This window comes from Hydra vulgaris, chromosome 03 (assembly GCF_038396675.1).
Source record: "Hydra vulgaris chromosome 03, alternate assembly HydraT2T_AEP".
NCBI lineage: Eukaryota > Metazoa > Cnidaria > Hydrozoa > Anthoathecata > Hydridae > Hydra > Hydra vulgaris.
The window spans coordinates 25,198,741-25,222,465 of NC_088922.1; the positions used below are offsets into that span (position 1 = coordinate 25,198,741).

At 29.3% G+C, this 23,725-nt stretch overlaps 2 protein-coding genes across 2 annotated transcripts; both read left to right on the forward strand.

Moving 5' to 3' along the window:
• The first annotated feature begins 2,009 nt into the window (after positions 1-2,009).
• Positions 2,010-2,944, forward strand: LOC100205896 (calcium and integrin-binding protein 1). The gene has a single exon (XM_065792754.1). It carries the CDS (start codon positions 2,034-2,036, stop codon positions 2,589-2,591), a length of 558 nt encoding a protein of 185 aa, XP_065648826.1. The 5' UTR covers positions 2,010-2,033; the 3' UTR covers positions 2,592-2,944.
• A 799-nt stretch (positions 2,945-3,743) lies between these two features.
• Positions 3,744-19,780, forward strand: LOC100198706 (coiled-coil domain-containing protein 181). Its single transcript, XM_065792755.1, has 3 exons — positions 3,744-4,507; positions 8,702-8,949; positions 19,062-19,780. The coding sequence occupies exons 1-3, from the start codon at positions 3,761-3,763 to the stop codon at positions 19,156-19,158; spliced, it is 1,092 nt and encodes a 363-aa protein (XP_065648827.1). The 5' UTR covers positions 3,744-3,760; the 3' UTR covers positions 19,159-19,780.
• The last annotated feature ends 3,945 nt before the right edge of the window (positions 19,781-23,725 follow it).

Here is a 23,725-nt window from a genome sequence, read left to right on the forward strand (position 1 = left end):
ATTTAAAAATTATGTACATTTATGTCAGCACAGTACTAATTTGTAATAATAATTTTGCTGATTTAAATTTAAAAAGCTTTAATTCAGACACATTTTCATAAAAAGAAGACAAAGTATAATAATAAAAAAATTAAAATGAAACAGTTAAAGACCATTATTTCAGTAAAATATCATCATTGATGTTTAATAGGCAGCTATCTGCATTTATTTTCTTTTCTCCCAAAATTGTATTCTTCAAATGAACGAATTTTTGCTTTTAAAACTGTTGCACAAACCTATGGCATCTTTTCTACGAGGGTGACTAAGATGGTCAATCCATGTATGTTAATACTTGTACATGTTCCTTTTGATAAAACATAATTTTGACACCACTTTGATGTATGCTAGTAGTTGTTTAAAAAAAACAACATGCAATTGTCCATTATTCTTTTGCCAGATAGTAAAGCATATTGCTGAAGAATCTTGTGATAATAAATCTTATCAAGAATTCCCTCAATTCTATTTTAATCTCCTACTTTGTAACCAGCAAAACAATCCCAAGTTGTTACAGAATTATTTTTGCATTTGATTGTTAGTACTCTCTTTAGACAATCATTAATTTGCTAATTTTTTAGAGCATATGCTAATTTTTTAGAGCATATTATCTTTTCCTTCCAAAAATTCCAAATTTCGATTACATTATTACACTATTTGATTTGATTGCATTATTACACCATTTATTCAATGACAAATTTTTTATATTTTTTATCTTAATCTCTTCAATTTATATCTAAAAGTTTTTTTTAGATACTACACATTCTTTTAATCCATAATTTTAGAGATGATACTGCACAATTGACACAGATGTTGGCTTATGGCTAGTAGGAATTCAAGTTTATCTCTATCTGGTGGTGGGAATATCTGGTGCAGTATGAGCTTTTCATATACTCTATACCTGTATAATCTTTGTTTTTTATATGTAACTTTCTGTCTTACTGTTATGAAATATTTTTGTTTCGGTTAACTTTTATGATGCCTTTAAATTATGCAAACTTCTTTTGACTGGACAATCTTAGTTCTAAGAGCAATTTTTAGCATATTTTATAAACTAAAATTAAGAACAATTGGAAAATAATATAAATTACTTTAAAAATTTTCTTTCTACCATACCGTACACCATAAACTTGAACAATAAATATAATTTCAATATTTTGGTATTTGTAGGTGCTAACCACTATTCATATCATATGTTTTTATTATTATATCACTACTCACATGGATCACCATCTTTTTATTATTATATCACTATTCACATGGATCACCATGTTTTTTAAGACAAATAATATGTATAAAAATTTAATTAGATTGAAAATAGTAATTAATGTTTTGACTTTGTGTTTTGATTATTATTTTGGATTTAGATATTGTAAACATATACACTCCACTGTGTACACACACCTATCAAAAAAAAACAGTTGATTTATAATCATTTTGCAAATTGCTAAAATGAAAAATAAAAGGGGTTATACATTTAATAATAAAGTAATATAAATAATTTGTTATTAAAGTTAATATTTTTGTGGTTTTTTTAAAAAGCGATATAATTTAATGGTTAATAACATTAATGAAAATTATTTTTTAACTACTTTTGGAAAAAAACTGTATTGATTTAGGTTGGCAAAACAAGTCAGTAAAAACATTTTTATATTGGCTCTTTATTTTTAAACTTTCAGTCATTATCCATACAAAAAATATAAAAAGTTTCAATAAAATTTAGAAAGCCATCAGTTAAAAGTTAAATTTAGAGTAATATAAGGGAAATAAATTCCAGATCCAGAAGGGAAATTATTTTTTGCAAAATGTTTTTTGGATTTTTAAAATATGACCTGGATGATCTCTAATATATATATATATATATATATATATATATATATATATATATATATATATATATATATATATATATATATATATATATATATATATATATATATATATATATATATATATATATATATATATATAGTTATTCATGTAATTTAAGATATTAGATAATGGGTGCAGGTCAATCAGCATTTACCGAAGAAGAATTGAAAGAATATCAAGAATTAACTTATCTAACACAGAAAGAAATTTTGCATTGTCATAAACGTTTTAAAGAGTTAGATGTTTTAGCTGTTACAAAGGATAAAAATGCACGATTGTCTAAAAGAGCTATACTTAACCTTCCAGAGTTAAAAGTCAACCCTTTTCAAGATCGTATATGTCGTGTTTTTTCCTCTACTCCAGAGACTGGTGATATGACATTTGATGATTTTCTCGATATGATGTCTGTTTTTTCAGAGAATGCTCCAAAAAGTGTGAAAGTTGAGTATGCTTTTCGAATATATGACTTCAATGAAGATGATTTTTTATGTCGGAGTGATGTTTGTCAAATTATAAGTAAACTTTGTGGTGAACAAAAATTAACTGAAGATAACATAAATGCTATTGTAAAAAAAATTATGGCTGAAGCAGACTTAGACGATGATAATCGGTTGTCATTTGCAGAATTTGAACATGTTATTTCAAAAGCTCCAGATTTTGTCAATTCTTTTCGCATTCGTTTTTGATATAGTTTAACTAGTTTTTTACAAATTAACTTTAGCAGGTGTCAACAGGTGTTTTCAACAGGTGTTTTCAGTTGTGTTGCTTAAATGCTTTTTTTTATTTTATTTCAGCACATAAATTAATTATTTCAAACTATTTATACTTTGAATATTTTGATAGTCTTTAGAAAAGTTATTGTAAATAGATTTATAAATTTATAAAAAAAGGTTGGATTTTTTTTTTAAACCATAAAGTTTATATATATCTGTAAAAAAATATAAATTTGTAGCAATTTATTAGAACATAATTGGAAATTGAACTCAAAATTGTACAATTGATTTTAAGTTTAAGAAAAGAAATTTTATAAATTTTTGAACTCCAGTGTTTTATTTTAAAGAACACATTTAGGAGTTCAATAAATATATTTTAGAAAGTTGTTGTTTTTAGGACCACCTTGGTAAATAAGTTTTTTAGCTTGCACACTGTGTGCTGGTTTGTATTGTTCACTAACAACCTATATGATGATTATTTCTGAACTTAAAACTATTTACTTTGCCAATTAATTAATTCCAATTCTGCAAATAAATATTTGGTTTTAAGTATAGTATATATATATACTATAATATATATATATATTATAGTATATATATATATATATATAAATATAATATAGTAAATAAAGTAAAAGCATCTAATAAAATTTGGAACTTTTGCTTTAGTACCCATAAACTTGCCCCCAGAACAATCAAAGTATTTGATGCTTTTTATATGGCATCTTTAATGTTTCTTAAAACATTTAAGATGCTATATAATAAAACATCTTAAATGTGTTTTTGTTTTTTTCATTTTTCTTTAATTAATTGCCCAATACTTTTCAATAACTCTCAATTTTGGGCAGTTTAAAAGATTTGTTGTTTTAAGCACAACTTTTAAATCAATCCTAATAAATTCCTGCACCTTATTTTATTGAAAAAAAGCACTTTATATATATATATATATATATATATATATATATATATATATATATATATATATATATATATATATATATATATATGTATATATATATATACATATATATATATATATATATATATATATATATATATATATATATATATATATATATATATACATATATATATTTATAAATGTAACATACTATTTGTAGTTTATATTATTTATCTAAGAAATGTCTTCCAGCTCTGATGGTGAAGAAATTGAAAGAAAGATATCTAATGTTAGTATTGATGACAAAAGAACTTTCAGTAAAAAATCCTCATTTTCTTCTATAATCTCTGACAATTTTTTGAAATCAAACAAATCTACTGATCTTTCAGATTCATATTCTTCAGATCGTTCATATCAAGAATCTCTAGCTGAAAGATCTCAAGATGTAAGTGGCAGACAATCCTCTTATATGAGTAGCCTTTCAAGAGAAAAAACACAAAATAACAGCTTTCATGAAAATACATCAAGAGGAAACAGTGCAAAAAAAAAAAGTGAAAAAAAAATTAGCAGGGAGAGCACAAACATTTCTGTAAATAGTAACTTGAGTAGTGTGAAAAACTCATTGAGAGAAAAAACTGGAAGTTTTGTATCGAATCCATCTTTTGATGACAAATACTCTATAGATGATTTTGAAAAAGAAGACAGCTTGCTGGCTGAACGAGGTGGAAAATTTGAATTTATTGAAACTGAAAGTATAAAACGCACTGCTTGTCAAAGCAACAATTTTAATAAGCTAAATTTAGATAGCAAGAGGACAGGAAAAAAATGTGATTATCAACATATTCAATCAAAATATGCAATGCCTGAGTTACAACGAGAAATGAAGAAAAAAAGAGTGAGCATTATTCAAATGAGAAAACAAGAAGAAAAAATCAGGATGCAGTTAGAGCAAAAAGAGAGGCAAGAGACAGCAGAAAGATCATTTCAGGTAAATTACTTGTAAAAATGTTCTGTTTAAATTTAGTTTTGAAGGACACTCATTAATATTTTATATATAATTATTTTCGATATAATTATGACTTATAAGTCAGGTTAGGCTTATGATCATTGTGATCATCCTGCTATTGGTAACATATAAATCATTTGCTATCTAAGCAAAGGCAACAAAAAGTGAACTTCCTGCTATCAATACTCTCTAATACCTGTTATGTCTGTATCTATTTTTGTCTGTTATATAGTTTCAGTTATATAGTTTCTGTTACATAGTTTTTGTTATATAGTTTCTGTTATATAGTTTCTGTTATATAGTTTCTGTTATATAGTTTCTGTTATATAGTTGGAGGTTTCTTTGTTAATGTGTTAGCTCACCTGTTGTTTACTAAATATGTTTGTGTTCTGTCTGAACCTATGGTGTGGCGTTTATTTACCCGTAAATTGCTATTTGTATTTTTGTTTTCTGTCTGAACTTCTGGCGCAGTGTTTGTTCACCCATATGTTATAATATGTATGTTTGTGTTCTGTGTGAACCCCTGGCATGTTGCTTGCTCACCCATAAGTTACCATATGTATGCTTGCATAACTCTATACCAATGGTTCTGTTTGAACCACTGGTCTAGGATTAGCTTCAGTTACTAAATAGTGACTCCAACTTTGTAACATTCACCTTAATTTCCAGTATTCCTTTAGATATGTTTTTCTTATGGCATATCCTAAATCTCCTGTCACTGTTTTAGAGTCATGCTTACAGAAGTAACTTCTTTTAACTACTCCAGTTCATGTTTAAGATCATCATAATCACCCTGCTACTGGTAACTTGTCCTACTGCCTTGTTGGATTCACTTTTCTAGGCAAAAGCTAGAAGAAATAAACTCTGACTTAAAATACCCATGCATTGGGGCTCTTAGTTAAATAATGGCTAGAAAGGGTATCTGGATAAAAACAATCATCGTGAACAGATGTTAACTGCACCCAGCTACTGTCTTTTTGAAGTCATCTTAGGCAAAAACTTTGGTTTAAGCAGAATAATTCTGTTGACCAGCCTCACTACCCTTCTTTATCTATTAGGCTGGTGCAGATATAACTTGTGTTATCTTGTTTCCTGACTAGGATGATAAATGCTTGATGTTATTGACTTTACTCATGGGTTTTCTGTTGTGCCTCCCTGATAATGGTTTTGCAACTCTTCCTGTTATTTCCCTTATATGGGTACCTGTTATCTCGCTTATATATATTATATATCTAAAAGCCAGTTTAATGGTTCTAAGGCTGGCTGATAGTAAGGTTTCTCGAACTCTGTGGTAGCTTTCAGAAAGACTGGTTCCATCAACAGCTGTAAAACATCAGAGTATTAACAGCACCATGTTGCACATGGTGTTCTTATTAGTGCTTTTGGTGTTTACTGTTGAAGCCACATAAGGAGCTCATAGTTATAACTTTGTGTTAATTAGCAGGACTAAAGCAACTGCATAGTTCATTGCTTGGAGTGCCATGCTTTATCTATGATTGAGTCTTTTTAAGTTCTTTTTAACTTGTTAAACATAAAGTCACCATTACCTAACTGTTTCAATCTATCTTTTATAAATGTTCAAAGTTTTTGAAGTAACATTTCATCAGTTGAATTTTACCTTTTGCAAAATTCACTAGACTTGCTCTTAGTGAGACTAATTTGAACTCAGTTATTTCGTCTTTGGATCTCGTCATTGATAGCTAATATCCTTTGATTTGCAAAGACTCTAATTTGCATGCTTGAGCTGGGAATACACTTATGCGTCAGTTCATCTATTTGTAGAGAAATTGCATTTGAATCCACCATTTTTTAAGGTGCTTCCAATTAGCACTTCACCACTCAATCACCTCTCTTTTTGTTTTTTTATTGTTCTCCTTTTTCTCAAAACTACTCATTTTGTAATTTCAGATCAAATTGAGCAAGCCCTTTTTTTTTCTTCCTTCGTTACTTGATTTGTGTCTTGTCACTGACCCTAGTTTATGTTCAGTTTCTTTTTGTTCTCTTTTAGGTGGATTTGACCATGCAATGATCTCAATCAATTTTTTATCTTGTACTTCTTTTTTGGACTCACCCTAACATTGCACTACTTACTAATACCCTTAAGCTGGCTGGGGTTTATTTTGTGATTTTCTTCAATCTTAGCCTAATGTATTGATCTTTCTGTACCTCCTGCATACAGGGAGGTATGCAAGCCAATGATACAAAAAATGACGTTTTAGAAGAAACCTACAATTTTTTAAACATTTATGCCACTGCAGCTGTGGGTTTGTTGGGATTTCTATATCACTACTACAAGGACATAACAAATGTTAAAGTTTCTAGCTTTTTAATACATTAAATAATATGACTGAGCACAATAAAAAAAATGGGATAAAAAGATATGCATGTTAATCAAAGCAATACAAAAACTAATTTTTGAAGGTAGTTGGCTTTAGGGTTTTTTTTTAGTTTATTTTTTGTCATATATATATTTTTAATTTTGAAGTAGTGTAACTTGTTATGAGTTGAACTTAAATTTTAAAAGTAAACTTCATAAACTGAAGCATTATCAAGCTATTATTCCAAAAGTAGTATTATAGCATTATTCCAAAGCAGTACAAGAATTTTTTTTTTTTTTTTTGAGGAGTTGGTGAGAACAGAGAGAGTAAAGTGGTTTTAAATGGCAGTGTCGAATTAAGAATTAAACATTTTTTCATTATCATAGACAAGTCAAAAATGTGCTTGAAAGAAAGTTTTTCTGCTTATGAGTCAGTAGAGAAAAAGTTTGATTTTCTAACTAGTTTTCCAACCATGATCTTCCGGACAATTTTTTATCTAAAGTGGCTCTATTTGCTGATGACTCAACTTTATACTCTTGTGTTGACAAAAATTCATCTCTTTTTAATTGCTTAGAACAAGCAGCTGATTTTTAATCTGATCTCTTCTCTGTAACAACATAGAGCTTGCAGTGGCTTGTGGATTTTAACTCCAAAAAATGTACAACTCTCTCACACTCAGACAAGTTCCAAAAGTTTATTGTAAATGTAGTTAGACCTGGTTTATCTGTCAAGTTTTAGCCACTCTCCCATCGTTGTATAACAATCTTTCTGACAATCTTACATCTAAAGTTTATTTGCTGACAACTCAACTTTATACTCTTGTCTTGACAAAAAATCCTCACTTTTTGTTCACTTAGAAAAAGTCTTTAATCGGATTTTTCTTCTGTAAAAGCTTGGGGCTTTCAATTTAATTTTTAGCTTTAACAAAACTCAGTTGTTTACTATAAACAACTATTGCAATATTGTTGACTTTACTATCTTGATGAATGACAACCCACTCACTGAGTCTGTATTATCATCCACTACTGAACTCTTATGGAAACCAAATGTACAATCCATTGCAAAGTTAGCATCAGCTAAGGTTGCTTCTCTTTATCATGCTTGCCATTTTCTTAAATCAAAAAATATATATAAATCAAAAAATATTTATATATGTAAAAATCAAAAAGTGAAAGAGTTTCATTACAAGAACAAGTCCAAATATGACAACAGTATTCCTTACAGGAATGAATGAGAGATTTGTAGAGGTAGAGAATGGATATATCCATTCTCTACCTCTACAAATCTCTTATTCATCCCTGTAAGGAATTCTGTTGTCATATTTGGACTTGTTCTTGTAATGAAATTCTTTCATTTTTTGACAAGATCCAAAAACACATAGTAAATGTAGTTAGGCCTGCTCTATATGCCAAGCTTGAACCACTTTCCCATTATCATGATGTCACCTATTTTTATTTATTATTATATCAAATTCCATCAGCTAAAACTCATTCTTGCATGGCTCGCTATTCAATAAAGTTGTTTTACTGAATCTATTCCTTCATTCTTTAAAAACTTTTATTCCTTTAACTTTTTTACTCACACTTAAATCCTTTGGAACTCTCTCCCATGTTTTCCTGACTCATTCTTCAACTTTTGAAGTTTTCTGTCAACTGTTCTTTCTTGCTGTTTATTGTTTTCTAATAACTTTCAAATTAATTGTGGCTGCTTGCAGCTTTGTTGCGAGTGAATTAATTTGAGAAAAAAATTTTATATTGTGTTTTAATTAATGTTATTATAAGTTATTTTTATAATAGTTAATTGATATTTATTGTTTAACTTTAATGTTTAATGGAATGTTTATTAAAAATTCATTAAGAAATGGCTTGATGAAAAAAATGAATGTAAGAAAAAATGTGATGAAAACAAATCTGATACAAAACAACTCAAGAAGCCATCTTTCGATAAAGAAAGAAGCGAATTAGCTCAGCAAGCGTTTAATGAATGGCTGCAATTAAAACGAGCTCATCAAAAAAGAGAAATGGAAATGGAAAAGTTACGACTAGCTGACGAAGCTCAATACTGCATAACAAGAGATAAAGTGATGTGCAACAAAGCTTTCAAGGAGTAAGCTTTTGTTTTACAGTGTAAAAAAATTTTTTATAGTAAAACAGTATAATTTTTTTTAAAATTCATATTCAAAATTAGTGATTTCTTAAACAAATTAAGTATATACTGTTGATTTTTTCTAAAATTTATAATTGAAAAATGCAGTCATTTTTATAAAAACAAAAACAAAGAAAACTGCATATTAAACTACAATGCTTTTTAAAAGGCATGTTTGTCTAAATTATTTTGATAAAATATAAGATTATTTAACTGATATTTTATGTAATGACTTATATATTTTATATATTAATTACTTTAATATATTATTCACTTTTATTAAGAATTTTAATACATTGTAATAATTCTTAAAATGCCTGCATTCTATAAAAATAAGAAAATGTAAAACATTTTTTATAAGCAGTAAAAACTTTTATAGCTCTTTGTCAAATTTTATCAAATAAGTAATGTTGTTAATAAATAAATATCAAATAAGTAATGTTGTTAATAAATAAATATCAAATAAGTAATGTTGTTAATAAATAAATATCAAATAAGTAATGTTGTTAATAAATAAATATCAAATAAGTAATGTTGTTAATAAATAAATATCAAATAAGTAATGTTGTTAATAAATAAATAGATAGCTAGTGTGAAAACCCAAAGACAAAGCTCATCTAAAGAATTTTTTCACGGTGCAATAAATGATGCTTGTTATGTATATATTCTTGTGACATTAACGTTACAAACATTTTCTTGTAACATTAACGTTACAAACATATTCTTGTAACATTAACGTTACAAACATATTCTTGTAACATGTATAAAACCACATTTTGTACTTAATTAGCAATTTTTTAATGAATAAAAAGTTAGCTCGTGCAAAAAAGAAAATCTCCTGTAAGAAGATGTTGAGAGGAGCAGCTCGCATGACTCGCCGTGTTTGTTTTGGAGAGCTTTTCTCCCCTCTTGCACTCATTTATTTCCGCTAAGGCCTGTATATATATATATATATATATATATATATATATATATATATATATATATATATATATATATATATATATATATATATATTTAATTATTTATTTATTTATTTTAGCTATATTTATTGTTGTTATAATTGCACACATAGGAAATTTTTTTTTCTGTAATTAGTAAATAATTTAGCTGTATTTATTTTACACTTCTATTTATTTCATTTTATAAAGTTCTTTTTTTATTTATTAACTCCCAACAAGATTGCATGCAACCACTATTTTAGTTAAGAGTTACCAGGAAACAAAGAATATTATAAAAAGAGCAAAAAAATGCTTGACACAAGAGTAAAAAAAAAATTGTAAGAATTCGGAAAGTATGATGATGTGCAAATATATTGATGCACAAGGGAAAAAACTTAATAAGTAAAAGTTTTTTGAATGTGAAATTTGATTTAATAGAATGACGAGTCAAGGAAAACTGAGTTTTGGTGGTCATCTTTACAAAATGTATAGTAAAACAAACATTTTGAAGAGATGGTAGCTCGTTTGAGCAGCAACTGTAACATCCGTATTGTGTTTGGCAGAATACACACATGCCTCAAACTTATATTATAAAAAATAAATATGGGAGGCTACATGCCTAAATCTTTCTTATTGTATTTGATGTTTAAATCAACCTTTGCAAATATTACATGTTAACAGAAGAAAATCTGTTTTTATATTAAAAAATGAAACAACTTTAACCATTTGATTCCATGAATTTAACTGGCAACATAGAAAATTGGCGAAAATAGGAATTAAAAAAAAAAAGATGGAAATTGCAAAGATGGAATCTCGATCATCGGAAGCAAAGATATTCACATTTTCCTTTATATGGTTTATCATTATGGCTTTAATATTTATTAAAGCATCTTAATATTCATTTTTATAAACAAAGAAAATGATAAAATAGAAACTTATTCTAGCTGTTCTAGCCCAAAGAAAAACAACTTATGAATGTTATTTATTCAATACCTGTTTCAAGACAACAGACTATCTACTGGCTTTTTGATTGGTTGAAACATTGAAAACCCAAGTAAAAGTTAAAATACAATCCACACAGATACTGTAAAAATAACAAGGAAGCAGAACTAAATTCAACTCCCTAAAAAATGATCAACCAATACAAAGTTGCATTTTTTGTGGGTCACAACATTTGAAATTACAAAATACTAAATCACACACAACATACAAAATTGCACACAACATAATATATGAAATCACAAAGTACAAAATAAAAAAATTAGGTTCAGGTCAGGCTATCCTGCTACTGGTTACATGTAACTGGGTTACATGTAACCAGTAGCAGGATAGCCTGACCTGAACCTAATTTTTTTACAGGGTAAGTTGAAATAATGCTGACTCATCATTTTAGTGATTATCTGAAGTGACTACAAAGCTACTTTGACATATAGTATCTTCATAATGGCTTGTAGAAATTTCCTAAAATTTGGTACCCCAATAGATTTTTACTTGAGGAATCCAAAAATAACACCCTCAAGACTAAAGATTGTCTCAGGAAATGCCTCATTTATCCAATTTTGTTCAAAATTATTGACTCGTAAATTCATGATTTTTGGAGGTAAAATGAAGACTGTTGCCCAAAATCCTGAGTAAAAAGTTTAATTGTATACAATTATTTTATCTTAGGTCTACTGAAAAAAATTAGATTTATCAATTGTAATACTTGATCAAAATTTGCATTTAAAAATTGTATCTTTTTAGAAAATTTAAATTTTGCAACGAAAGCAATTGAAATGTTTTTTAAAACATTTATTTGAATAAAATATCAAATAGTGTTATTTATTGACAAGTTTAGGGCATTTATAGTCATGGTCCAAGGAAGGGCCAGGGGCCTCTGATTAACTCCGCCCCCCTCTCCCCCCACACACAAATCTCCCTGGATTATTATTTTTTTTTTAATATACAGAAAACGAATTAATAAATAATTATTAAAATTCAATTTAAAAACATAATTTTTTTTTTGTGTAAGTTTGAGAAACAATTTATTTGCATTATTTCAAATCAATAAATACTAACCTCTTATTTCAAAGTAAGCACTCAAAACTGAGATTTTTTCACGATTTTAAAAATCATAAATTTTAAAACCAAAAATATTGAAGTATTTTTTAAAACATTTTAAGAATCAATATCTTTATGGTATTATTTAGTAGTTTAAGACTAATTTAGTCAATGACATAATAAGGTGGACAGTTGGATTTATTTAAACCCCCTCCTTCTCTGCCTTTCATTCAAGGATTTGAAAAAAAAGAAAGACTAATTGAGGGGCTCAGTGGAAAAGTGGTCAAACCCACATTTTTTAAATTCTCCGGATAATCACTGCAAACTATACATTGAGTATGTAGTTTGTTTTGGAAAAAGTGCCTAACCCCAAAACCCATCCATACAGTGCTACTACCTATAATCATATTTACTTTAACAGAAAAATAAAATTTGAATTGTGGAAAAGTTGCCTATCCAACAATCAACATGGCGAAAATGAACTGCTCAGATTTGGAAGAAATTCTAATGAAAAGTGATTGTTATGATTCAGATGCAGGTAACAACACTTCTTTAGAGGATAATGTTAGCGAAGGTATGTATATAATTAATGCAGCATCAAGATATACTTTTCATTGAGTTTATTATACAATAATATAGTTTCTAGCCTCAATGTTGTTTAGGCAGGTTTTCCTCTTCTAGTTTTTCAAAACTGACATGCAGGTTTTTATTTCAGTTTCAAGTATTGGGGATCAATATGTTGACGAAAACGCAAGACCTATATCTATACTAACAGGAGTTAATGGTATGTACAATTTGTCTAAAACTAAATAGGCTTATAAAAGAAATTTTTTAGTCCTACTGATATGGCCTAGGACTGATTGTTTACATTGGTGTTAGGCCTAGCATTAGACTAGCTAGGGCCATTTAGTTTGTTTTGTTGGGAATTCTTTTCTTGTTAGAAAATAATTTTTACCTAACATTTTCATTGCAGATTCAAATGATAACCTTGTTGGAGAAGTAGGAGAGGACGACAGCTTTTCCCAGGAAGTACAAGGAGAAACCCTTAATCATAGACATAGTCGTAAGCGAGTTGCCTATCCAGAACTACACAAAAGAAATATTTTGAAACAAAAAAGGTCAACAGGGAAGGGATATGTTACATCAAAGGGCAAAGTAGTTGAACCAAAGATTTTTATTAACAAAGATTGTGGTTGCAATCTAGAGTGCAGCAGTAAAATAACAGTTGCTCGCCGTAATCAAATTTTTTCTAACTTTTACACCATGAACTGGGATTTAAAAAATGCCTTTGTGATGGGTTCTGTTGATGTAAAAGAAAAACACAGGACGTATACTGCATCAAATAACTCCCGTAGGGCAAATAGTCGTTCCTATAAACTAACTGATGAATGTGGAAATGTTAAAAAGATTTACTTACTTCAAAGACACATTGCAGAATCCTGATGGGACAATAACAAATATTTTAGCAAGGAAAAAAACAGATGGTACACCTATTGAAGATCGCAAAGGTAAATCGGCTCCACAAAATAAAAGTAGTGATGAAGACACAGAATATCTTCAAAGATTTATTCGCTTATTTCCAACGTACCAATCCCACTATAGCAGAAAAGACAACCAGTACAGAAATTATTTGCCTCCAACTTTACAAATGTCAACGATGTATGAGAAATATGTTTGCAATTGCAATGAAAATGATTGCACCCCACTTTCAATTTTTGTATTTCGACGCATATTCAATACAAAATTCGATTTACATTTTCACCATCCGCAATCAGATACATGTCAAAATTGTGAACTATTTAACAATAAAATTAGGTGTTTTTCAGTAGGTGAAGAAAAGAACACTGTTAGGAGGGACCTTATTATTCATTAAGAGATGGCTGAAAAGGCAAAAGAAAAAATGAATGAAGATACACTAGATGCACATACAAATCCAAACAAGAGGGTATTAGTTTTCGACTTACAAAAAACTATACCGACACCAGTGCTTAGTACAGGAATAGCCTACTATAAAAGGCAAATGTGGATTTACAATCTTGGAATTCACGATGAAAACTTAAAGACAGGTTTAATGTATGTATGGAGTGAGGAACAAGCATCCAGAGGTACTCAAGAGATAGGTTCGTGTATCCTCCAGCATGTTTTTCGACACATACCAGAAACTGTGACCCATTTAATATTGTATTGCGATAGTTGCGGTGGACAAAATCGTAATATAAAAATGTCTATTATGTTACAATATATTTTGCACAAATCTCCATTTCTGAAAACCATTTCTGATTCCTCTAACTCCATTTCTGATTCGTCTAACTACCCATAAGTCTTCTTCCTATCATTAGCAAGGTTTTTAAATCTTTAATTAACAAACACTTAATTTCTCATCTTGAATCTAATAACTTACTTTCTGACCATCAATATGGATTTCGATCTTCTCGTTCTACAGCTGATTTGCTAACAGTATTAACTGACAGGTTTTATCGTGCATTAGATGAAGGTGGAGAGGTTAAGGCCATCTTGACATTTCAAAAGCTTTTGATAAAGTTTGGCATGCTGGTCTTCTCCATAAGCTTTCTTCTTATGGTGTATCCGGCAACATCTTTAAGATCATTGAATCCTTCCTTTCCAATCGTAGCATAAAAGTTGTCCTCGATGGACAACACTCTTCTTCTTATTCTGTAACTTCAGGGGTTCCTCAAGGTTCTATCCTTGGCCCTATACTCTTTTTAATTTACATTAACGATCTTCCAGATATTCTCACATCTAAGGTGGCATTGTTTGCAGATGATACTACCATTTGTTCTTGTCGTGATAAGAAACCAACACCCTCTGATTGCTTGGAGGGGGCATTTGAGCTTAAAAAAGGATCTCACTTCTGCTACAGCATGGGGCTCACAGTGGCTGGTGAACTTTAATTCAGATAAAACTCAAGTTTTTTCAGCCAATCGTTATCGCAATAATTTAGATCTTCCTATATTTATGAGCGGTGATGTACTCGATGAGTCACCTACTCTTCATCTTCTAGGATTAACTCTTACTTCCAATCTTTCTTGGAAACCATATATCAAATCATTTACAAAATTAGCATCTGCTAAGGTTGCATCTCTTTATTGAGCTAGTCACTTTCTTACTTCGGATTCTATTCTCTATTTCTATAAATCTCAAATCCGGCCTTGTATGGAATACTGTTGCCATATCTGGGGCGAATCTTCTAATGATACCCTTTCTCTTTTAGACAAGGTGCAAAAACGCATTGTAAACATAGTTGGACCTGCTCTTGCAGTCAACCTCCAACCATTGTCACATCGTCGTAATGTTGCTTCTCTTTCTCTTTTCTACAAATACTATAATGGGCACTGCTCTAAAGAGCTAGCGTCTCTTTTGCAATCTACTAAAATTCATTCTTGTGTTACTCGTCATTCAATCAAGTGTCATTCTTTTTCTGTGACTGTTCCTAAGTGCTCCAAAAACACTTATTCGTCTAGTTTTTTTCCTCAAACATTAGTTCTTTGGAATTCGCTTCCTTCATCTTGCTTTCCTGATTCATATAATTTGCAATCTTTTAAGTCGTCTGTCAATCGTTATCTTGCTCTACAATCTTCATCTTTTCTCTTTCAGTAACTTCCAACTTTAATTAGTGGCTGCTTGCAGCGTTGTTGGAAGCAAAGATGTTTAAAAAAAACAAAAAAACCATTGAACAGAAGTTTTTTGTACCAAGGCATAGTTTTTCCTCCTGCGACCGAGACTTTGCTGTGATTGAAAAAGCCAAAAAAATGAAGGACCAAATTTTTGTTCCAGATTATTGGATAGACCTTATTAAAAATGCAAAGAAGAGGGCCCCAATATTTATTGTAAGAAAAATGGAGACGAATTTCTCAGTACAAAATCATTGGAGAGTGGGATAACCAATAGAAAAAAATTAACAAATGGCAAAAAAGTTTCATGGCTAAAGACATGCTTGATAAAATTGGAAAAAGGATCACCACGCTCATTTCAAATGAAGCAAACACATTTAGAAAGTGACACATTCATGTTGCTGGACGTAACAAAGCGAAATCGTGGATGGACATCTACCACTATCAATGTTGAACTTGAGCCCTTGTACCCCAATGGTAGAAAACTCACAAGAGAAAAGCTAAGTGATCTTTTTGAGCTAATACAATTCATACCACCTGTCCATCATCCCTATTATTTTGCTCTTAAAGGTGACGAAGAGGCAACTGATTTGGGTCTAACAGATGATTCTGGTGATGAAGACATAAATTAGTGCATGCTACATATATAAAAGAATCATTAACAAGTCATAAACAAAATATCCATTTAGCCTAACCAACTCTATTAATAATATTTTATAAATTTTGAAGAGGCAAAGTTGCCTAACATTTTTGTTATTGCAGAACACAGTAATATAGTGTCCTAATTTTTTAGTAGATATACCAGTGTATTTTTTCACCTGTCTTTATAATAAATACTATTTTTCTGATAATGATACTTTTTCCTGTTATTTAAAGATCCGTAAAGTCTTTTACAGTTTACTAAAAATGAAGTAATTGTAGCTTAGACCACTTTTCCGCTGAGCCCTCCAATTCTAAACGAAAAATAGGCAAATAAAATTACAACAAAATTAATTTAAATGTATTTAATTTTTTTTTTGTAACCAACTTCTTATATTCTCTAAACCTAAATCAGATATGTTGTACATGCAACCTGATGTTGTTGTGGGTGTAGAAATTAGGAATATAACTTCAGAATTGAGCGCCCAACACTCATCATTTATCATTGGCCAAAAGAGGTTTTTACCTGCTCCATGTGGATGCATGAATCTGACTTTTATATCAAGCTCACTCACATCTTCAGCAATCCCTACCCACCAAAGTCCGTCATAAAAACATGCAATATAATCCATTTTTTTAATGTTTAATGAAATCACTTTATTATGTTTGCTTTTCGGAATGATATCAAATATTTCAATACATGTATCAATACTTATTTTATTATAACTTATAGTATTTGAAGCAATTGGAATAAAATGATGAAACATCCTTGTGCATCCAGGAACTGTTCTTTCACCTAAATATCTTTTTTCTAATTGTGCTTGTGTTTGGTCGATTTCATCTTAAGAAAATAATTTAAAACAAATTCTATTTATCTTGGCTTTACAAAAGCAGTACATTAAATTAACATCTAAAATCTGCCCAGTTGTTATTTGTTTTAGACTTTCTTAACATACTACTCTTTTAACAATCCCACCAATAACATCACAGAGGGATTTACAATGGCTGGTAGTAAAAAATACCCATTCAGCATTTAAATCTAAGTCTTTACTGTGATGACAAAGATTGGTAAAGTTTTTAAAATTTTAAATTGTATTGCACAACCATCGGAAAAGTATTTCACACTTGATACGTCAGGTAGATTTTCTTTGATATATCTAGTTATATCTTCCTAGGTCTTGTAAATCAATCCTGTGTAATGATCAATATCTGAAAGGTAACAAAAAGATTTGTGTTTAAGAACTTTTTTCTCTATAAAAGAAAGTACAATTTTAAAAGGTGAACATTGACTTTTGCTCCAGTGATAACTTTAAACCTCATCCTGAACAAGATATTGATAATTTTCAGCAAAATCTCCTAAAATTTTGGTTAAGATTTTCTTTACAGTTTTTCAAATATCTACTTTGTGTTTTTACAATATATGACAATATACTTTCCGCACTGAAGCATGAGTCCCATAGCTGTTATTCATTAAATTAGTAATCCTTTTCAGTTTTAGACTTTCCAGAAGCAATTAAACAAGCGATTGCTCTTTGGTCTCTTGGTGTAAAAATTCTTTCGACCACTTTTCGGCTTATTTACTTCTAAATTATTGCACAATTTTATTTTATATATGAGATTGAGTCTTTCCGAACTCAGCAGCGATTTCGCGATAAAATTGTCCAGGTTTAAGCCTTTCCACAATATTTTTTTCTAGTTCAAGATTTATTTTTCTCATGATGATAATAGCAATACTTTTTTTATGTTTTGTAAACAAAATCAAACTTTAAATGATATTTAATTGTTAAAAATCTGTGAAAAGTTGATAACTCAATCATTTTAGTCATAAGGCTATTAATTTATGTCGTATGCCTAATTAACTGTGGACAAATATGTTAATGGCTTTCATTCGCGACAAAATTGTCACCATTAGCTTTTCACATAAGAATTTTAAAAAAAATTCAATATCTTCTAAATTTAACATTTTTAGTTAGCTAAGTCTTAAATTTATTTAATAAAACTAAAATTTCATTTTTATTCACAGCTTTTCTATTAAAATATATATATATAATATTTTTTTGTTCAAACCTGGTGACAATTTTGGCACATACTGTATACATACATACATACATACATACATACATACATACATACATACATACATACATACATACATACATACATACATACATACATATATACTCACACATACACACGCTTTTTTATATATTTCAACTGATTGACAATGTAGTTTGAGTAAATAGCACAAAATAAATGTCAAGTTCTTTGAATATTTGAGAGATTTCAAAATATGTTTTATCTGCTAATATTTTTTAATAAAAGAACATTCTAAATAAGGCTTGGACTTGATTTTGACTTGTTGCATAAAAATGTAATGGGTGAATTTATTGGTTAATCAACTTTACATTAGAAAGGTGGTTTTGGAAATTATATTTTAATTTACACATTTTAGGTGGGTATTTTGGTTCATAGAGTTTAGGTGGCTATTTTGGTTGATATAGGTTAGTTGGGAATTTTGGTTCGTATGGTTTAGGTGGGAATTTTGTTCATACAGGTTAGTTGGGCATTTTAGTTGATATAGTTTAGGTGTGGATTTTGCTCATAGAGTTTAGGTTGGGATTTTGGAGTACTTTTGATAGTTTGAGTGTCAACTTTAGATTGTTAGAAAATGATGAAAAATGAACTTAATGCGGATGTTGTCTTTCTCTTTAAAATGACAAAAACAAGATATTTATTTTCCTTTATTAATCATTACAATAATAGTAAAATGATAATAATATTAACTAAATTGATAGTAAATTTTCATTTTTTATTTTTGTAGATGGTTGCAAAAGAAATGTGCAAGTAATGAAAAGAAACGGTTAAATGAAAGGCCATCTAAACACATAACATCCAAGTTTCCTGTTTCAATGTATTAAGTGCAGTTTTTTGTTTAAGGGATCATCCATAAAGTACGTACGCTCAGAGGGAAAGAGGGGGTCTACAAATGGCGTATATCAGATGGGAGGGCAGTTGGTCAATTATAAAAGAAAGGAGACCTTGAATTAAAAAAATATCATAAAATGTTAGATAAATAGGTTAAAAGCGTAGGTACTTTTAGGGAGGTGGAGGGTACTCAAAAAAGCGTATTGCAAAATGTGTCTGGGGGTGGACGAAAAAAAAATGTACGTACTTTATGGACGACCCCAAAATAACAAACTCTTCCTGTACTTACATGCTATTACTTTTACTTACAAAGTATAATGTAAGGAGTGCTGAACACTAAATATATTAAATTTTGTTAAATACATATTAAAAAGCGTTCTACTTACAGACATTTTTGCATGCGCTGAAATTTTTGTTAACATTTTAATCTCCTTATTTATGGCGTCTAAAAAAATAGCTTTTGTAACTATAACAACGATTAAGAGACTTTATCACAAATTGAATTATTTTTTTAAACAGAATATTTTTATTGTATATATTTGGATGTAATATATTATATGTTATCATTAGTTAATTTTAAACTACCTAATAATATATATTATTGAATTTTTATTATTTTTAATTCTCAATTTTTATTTTAAATCAATTTTTTCAGTTTCAAAACAAAATAGATTTTTGCTCTGGGAGTCTAGTTTGGCTCTCCCTAAACAAAAATGATCTTTTTAGTTATCCTTTTTCTTAAAATAGATTACCCAGTAAGCACAAAATGTTCAAAATACTTTTGAATCCTTAATACAAGGGAAGGGGGGGGGAATTTTAGTCCAGTTTTTAGTTCTAATAAGCGGGGGAAGGAGGCGGGGTTAATAAAAGGTTACAATATAAGTATTTTTAATAAAAAAGTTCAGTTTATAAACTGTTTACATTGACTAGAGAGTACGTATTAATATGTTTATTAGACTTGTTAAACGCGTCATGTGCTTACTGGGTTAATAATAGGGGTGGGAGTTAAGGTTAGTTTTAGCCTAACTAAAATTACCCGACTAACTTTTTAGTTTAAAAAAAATTCTAGTCAAATAAAATTGTTATTAAAATAAATCGTTATAAACTAAATTTGAATATTTGTATTTTTCCCCAGCTCGGAGATAAATGCCCATGAAGTTGTTGCTGTTTAAAAACACCTAATCGGCGCGGAATGTAAAAAAGACGCCATTTAGACAATTAAGCTAAATTTGGTACGTTTATTTACCGTTTAATCTAATTTATCACACATCGTGGGTACTTTCCCCTGGCTTATTGCAAGGGTGGAGTAAACCTCCAATTTTTACCAAAAATCGCTTCGATTTCAATTAATTACTTTCCAACCAATCTACACTTACCCCCCCCCCCCCAAACACCAACCCCTCCTAACAATTTATAACCACACCAAAATCTAAAAATAAAAAATAAAAAAAAGGCAAAATATAGTATGGTAAAAAATACTCTAAAATATGAAATACAGAAACAATGCAGTAGAAACATTTGGCATTCTACTAGTTTTTACTTACTACTTTTTCTGTACACTTGAAAATAATAAATGAGTAATCAGTAAGTCCTATCCCTCTATTAACTCTCTCTCAATCTATTGAAATCTTAACGTAACCACCACAACAATTACAATACACAATCTGGGAATATTTATTGTTGTGTCTTCTCCCCCGACTATTATAACCACAACACACTATAATAAGGCAGGCAGGGCCGTACTGAACGCCGAATACGTGTAACGAAAAAGCTAATATTACCAATGATGGGTTTTTTTTTAGATGCCAAAATTCAGTTTTGAATTTCAGCACCCACTTCCACCACCTCGTTGGTACGATCCTGTAGGCAGGCGAGAGTATTACCATAAACCCAGAGTGTAATTGTTTATAGGTTATTATGTGAACATTTTTATTGCTTTCAGAGTAGAGTTGTTTGTCGGTTAGCGAGACTTTCACTTGAATGATCACAACTTTTAGCCCTAATCGAATAACTGTTTTCGGTATATTTTACTTTTCTTTTAAGTACTCGGACTATTCCGGCCATTTTTTACACAAACTACGTCATTTTTAATCTATTAAGAACCATTAAACAACTAAATAATAAAGGGTACGTTTTACGAACTTTGAAAAATGTTCTACAACGAACAAAGTTCTTTGGAATGCATTAGTTAATGCGTTTTTTAGGTAAAAAAAATACATAAAAACGCGATATATTTTATGCGCATGCACAAAACTCTACAATGCTGCTGTAAAAGATTAAATAATAAATTAAGATAATCTACGTAATTTCTGGTATTCTGATGAAAGGCTCTTTTACTTGTAGTCTATTAAAGCGATTCTTATTGTTTTAACGCTCGCTTCATTATGTATATATGGCTACCGCATACCGAAAAGAATCTAGCAGCCCTGGCCATGTGGTGACAAAAGTAAAAAAAAAAATTCAAACATGACATTTAATCACACCATTTTGTATCTTAAGGATGTAGCTTTTATAAGATGTATATATATTTTTATAATTATTATGGGTTTACATTTTAAGTCGTTGATTTAAATCAAGTTTTTTTAAAAAAAAAAAATTCAAGATTATATTTTGTGTTGCAAAGAAGCATAAAATAGTTAATGATTTTAAAACCTCTCCTTTTATTGCTTATTTAAATTAATTCATACATTATCTTTAAAATGAGTTTATTGCAACACTATTTCAAACGTAGGATGTGAAATAAATTGATTTTAAATGATGATATATTTAAAGTACTTTTTTTAGTTAAAATTTCACTAATATAGTTGAATACTTTTGCGGTCCATTGTGATTTAATAATTTGAGTCTTAAAATATTTTGTTCAATATGTAGATTAATAATATAAGTTTGATTTATAATCAATGTCTGCCTGCTGTCTAATAATAATTTTTGCACGTTTCATGCAGGGGGGCCAACATTTTAATTTTTTTTTTGTTCCCAGGATCTTGTTTTTTTGCAAAACACTTTTTTGACATCAAAACGAGCATATAAATATTTGTAGTTTGCTCTACGTCTAAAAATGATTTTAAATGACGAATTATTTCGTCATTTAGCGACGTTTTTTTTCCTTTCGTTTACGTGTATAGTTTATTACGTAGCAATGACCAAATCATTACTCCAACGGCGAGAAAATAACGTAAAAAAAATGCGTGTTTACGCATTTTTTTTCGATAAAATAATTAAATTTTAAATTTAAAACAAATAAATTAAAAAAACTTAGAAAAAATTTTTTCGACAAATTCGTTGCATTGTTTATTGCATCGGTCCCAGGTTAAATTACCTTTCTCATAGTAAAAGAATTAAGTAAATCTGACGCACCGTTCATGAGATGTCTTAGATTTACTAAAAATTGCTCAACTAAACTCGCCCTATTCTTTGTTGGATATAATATAAGGATGCAGGGGCGTAGCGAGGATTTTTGCGCACAGGGTAAAAATAAATAAAATTTCTTATAAAAAATTTAAAAGTGTATTATTATGTGAAATTGTTTATTTCTTTTTGCTTTTCTTGTTTCTTTGGCGCCCATTTAAGCATTCACGCCTTAGACAATTGCCCCTTTGCCACCTCTCCTCGCAACGCGACTGTAAATAAAATGAATTAAAAAATAATTATTATTACAAAAAAGTTTCGTTATTACATTTGATAAATTTAAACTAAATTAAAAAATTCCAAATTTTCGTACAAAAACATCAACATTTGAAAACATTCAGTTGTCATTCTGTTTCGCTTTGCATACAAATTATTTAATGCGTCAGAGAAAAGGCGCTCACTTGGTGCACTGGTAGCAGGTGTACATAAAATCATTGTTGAAATACAATACAATATTGGAAACACATGTTGATTTTGATGTCAAAAGTGTAAAACTTTTGATCATGTACTGACACTTTTATAAAACCACTAATTTCTTTTTTTAAATCTAAACTTATTGTTTTGTCACTATCATTTCCTGAATCATCATCTTCATCGTCAGATGATAACTTAAATTTTTTTGATTTGATTGTCACTTTTTTAACTGGAATTATTTCACAAACTTATTTTGTAAGGTAAAAATCCAACAAAAATTCCTTCACGCATTTTAAATATTTTTTTTTCTCATACTTTTCAAAGAATTGAAAACTTTTATAGCTTGGATCCAAAAAAGTGACACATAATAAAAACGAATTGTTTTCTAAATCATATGAGTCTTTGTAAGTTTTTAAAGATTCTAAATAAATGCAATTTTAAAAGCATAATTAAAGGTGGGGTTTCACTTTTTTTCTTATTTAGTTACTTCTCAAGGTACTTTATACTTGGAATAATTAAAGAACATGTTGCATAAGTATCGCCTGAAAGTGAAAACACTTACTTGATTAAAGCTTGCTAATGCTTTTACCGTTTCTTTTAAGTTAACTATTTCATCTTTGTCGAGCAAATTTTTTCTCATATCTTTGATTGTTGTTTAGAATTAAAGATGTTATTTATGTAGGAGTGAAGTTTAAGCATTCTTTCTGCCATGAGAAGCGTGGAGTGCCAACGAGTTTT

Bases quoted from the DNA above. Each gene is read 5' to 3' on its own strand.
- LOC100205896 (XM_065792754.1), top strand. From the start codon at position 2,034: ATGGGTGCAGGTCAATCAGCATTTACCGAAGAAGAATTGAAAGAATAT.
- LOC100198706 (XM_065792755.1), top strand. From the start codon at position 3,761: ATGTCTTCCAGCTCTGATGGTGAAGAAATTGAAAGAAAGATATCTAAT. The intron at 4,508-8,701 runs GTAAATTACTTG...AAATTCATTAAG, and splicing joins CAGCAGAAAGATCATTTCAG to AAATGGCTTGATGAAAAAAA. The intron at 8,950-19,061 runs GTAAGCTTTTGT...TTATTTTTGTAG, and splicing joins TGCAACAAAGCTTTCAAGGA to ATGGTTGCAAAAGAAATGTG.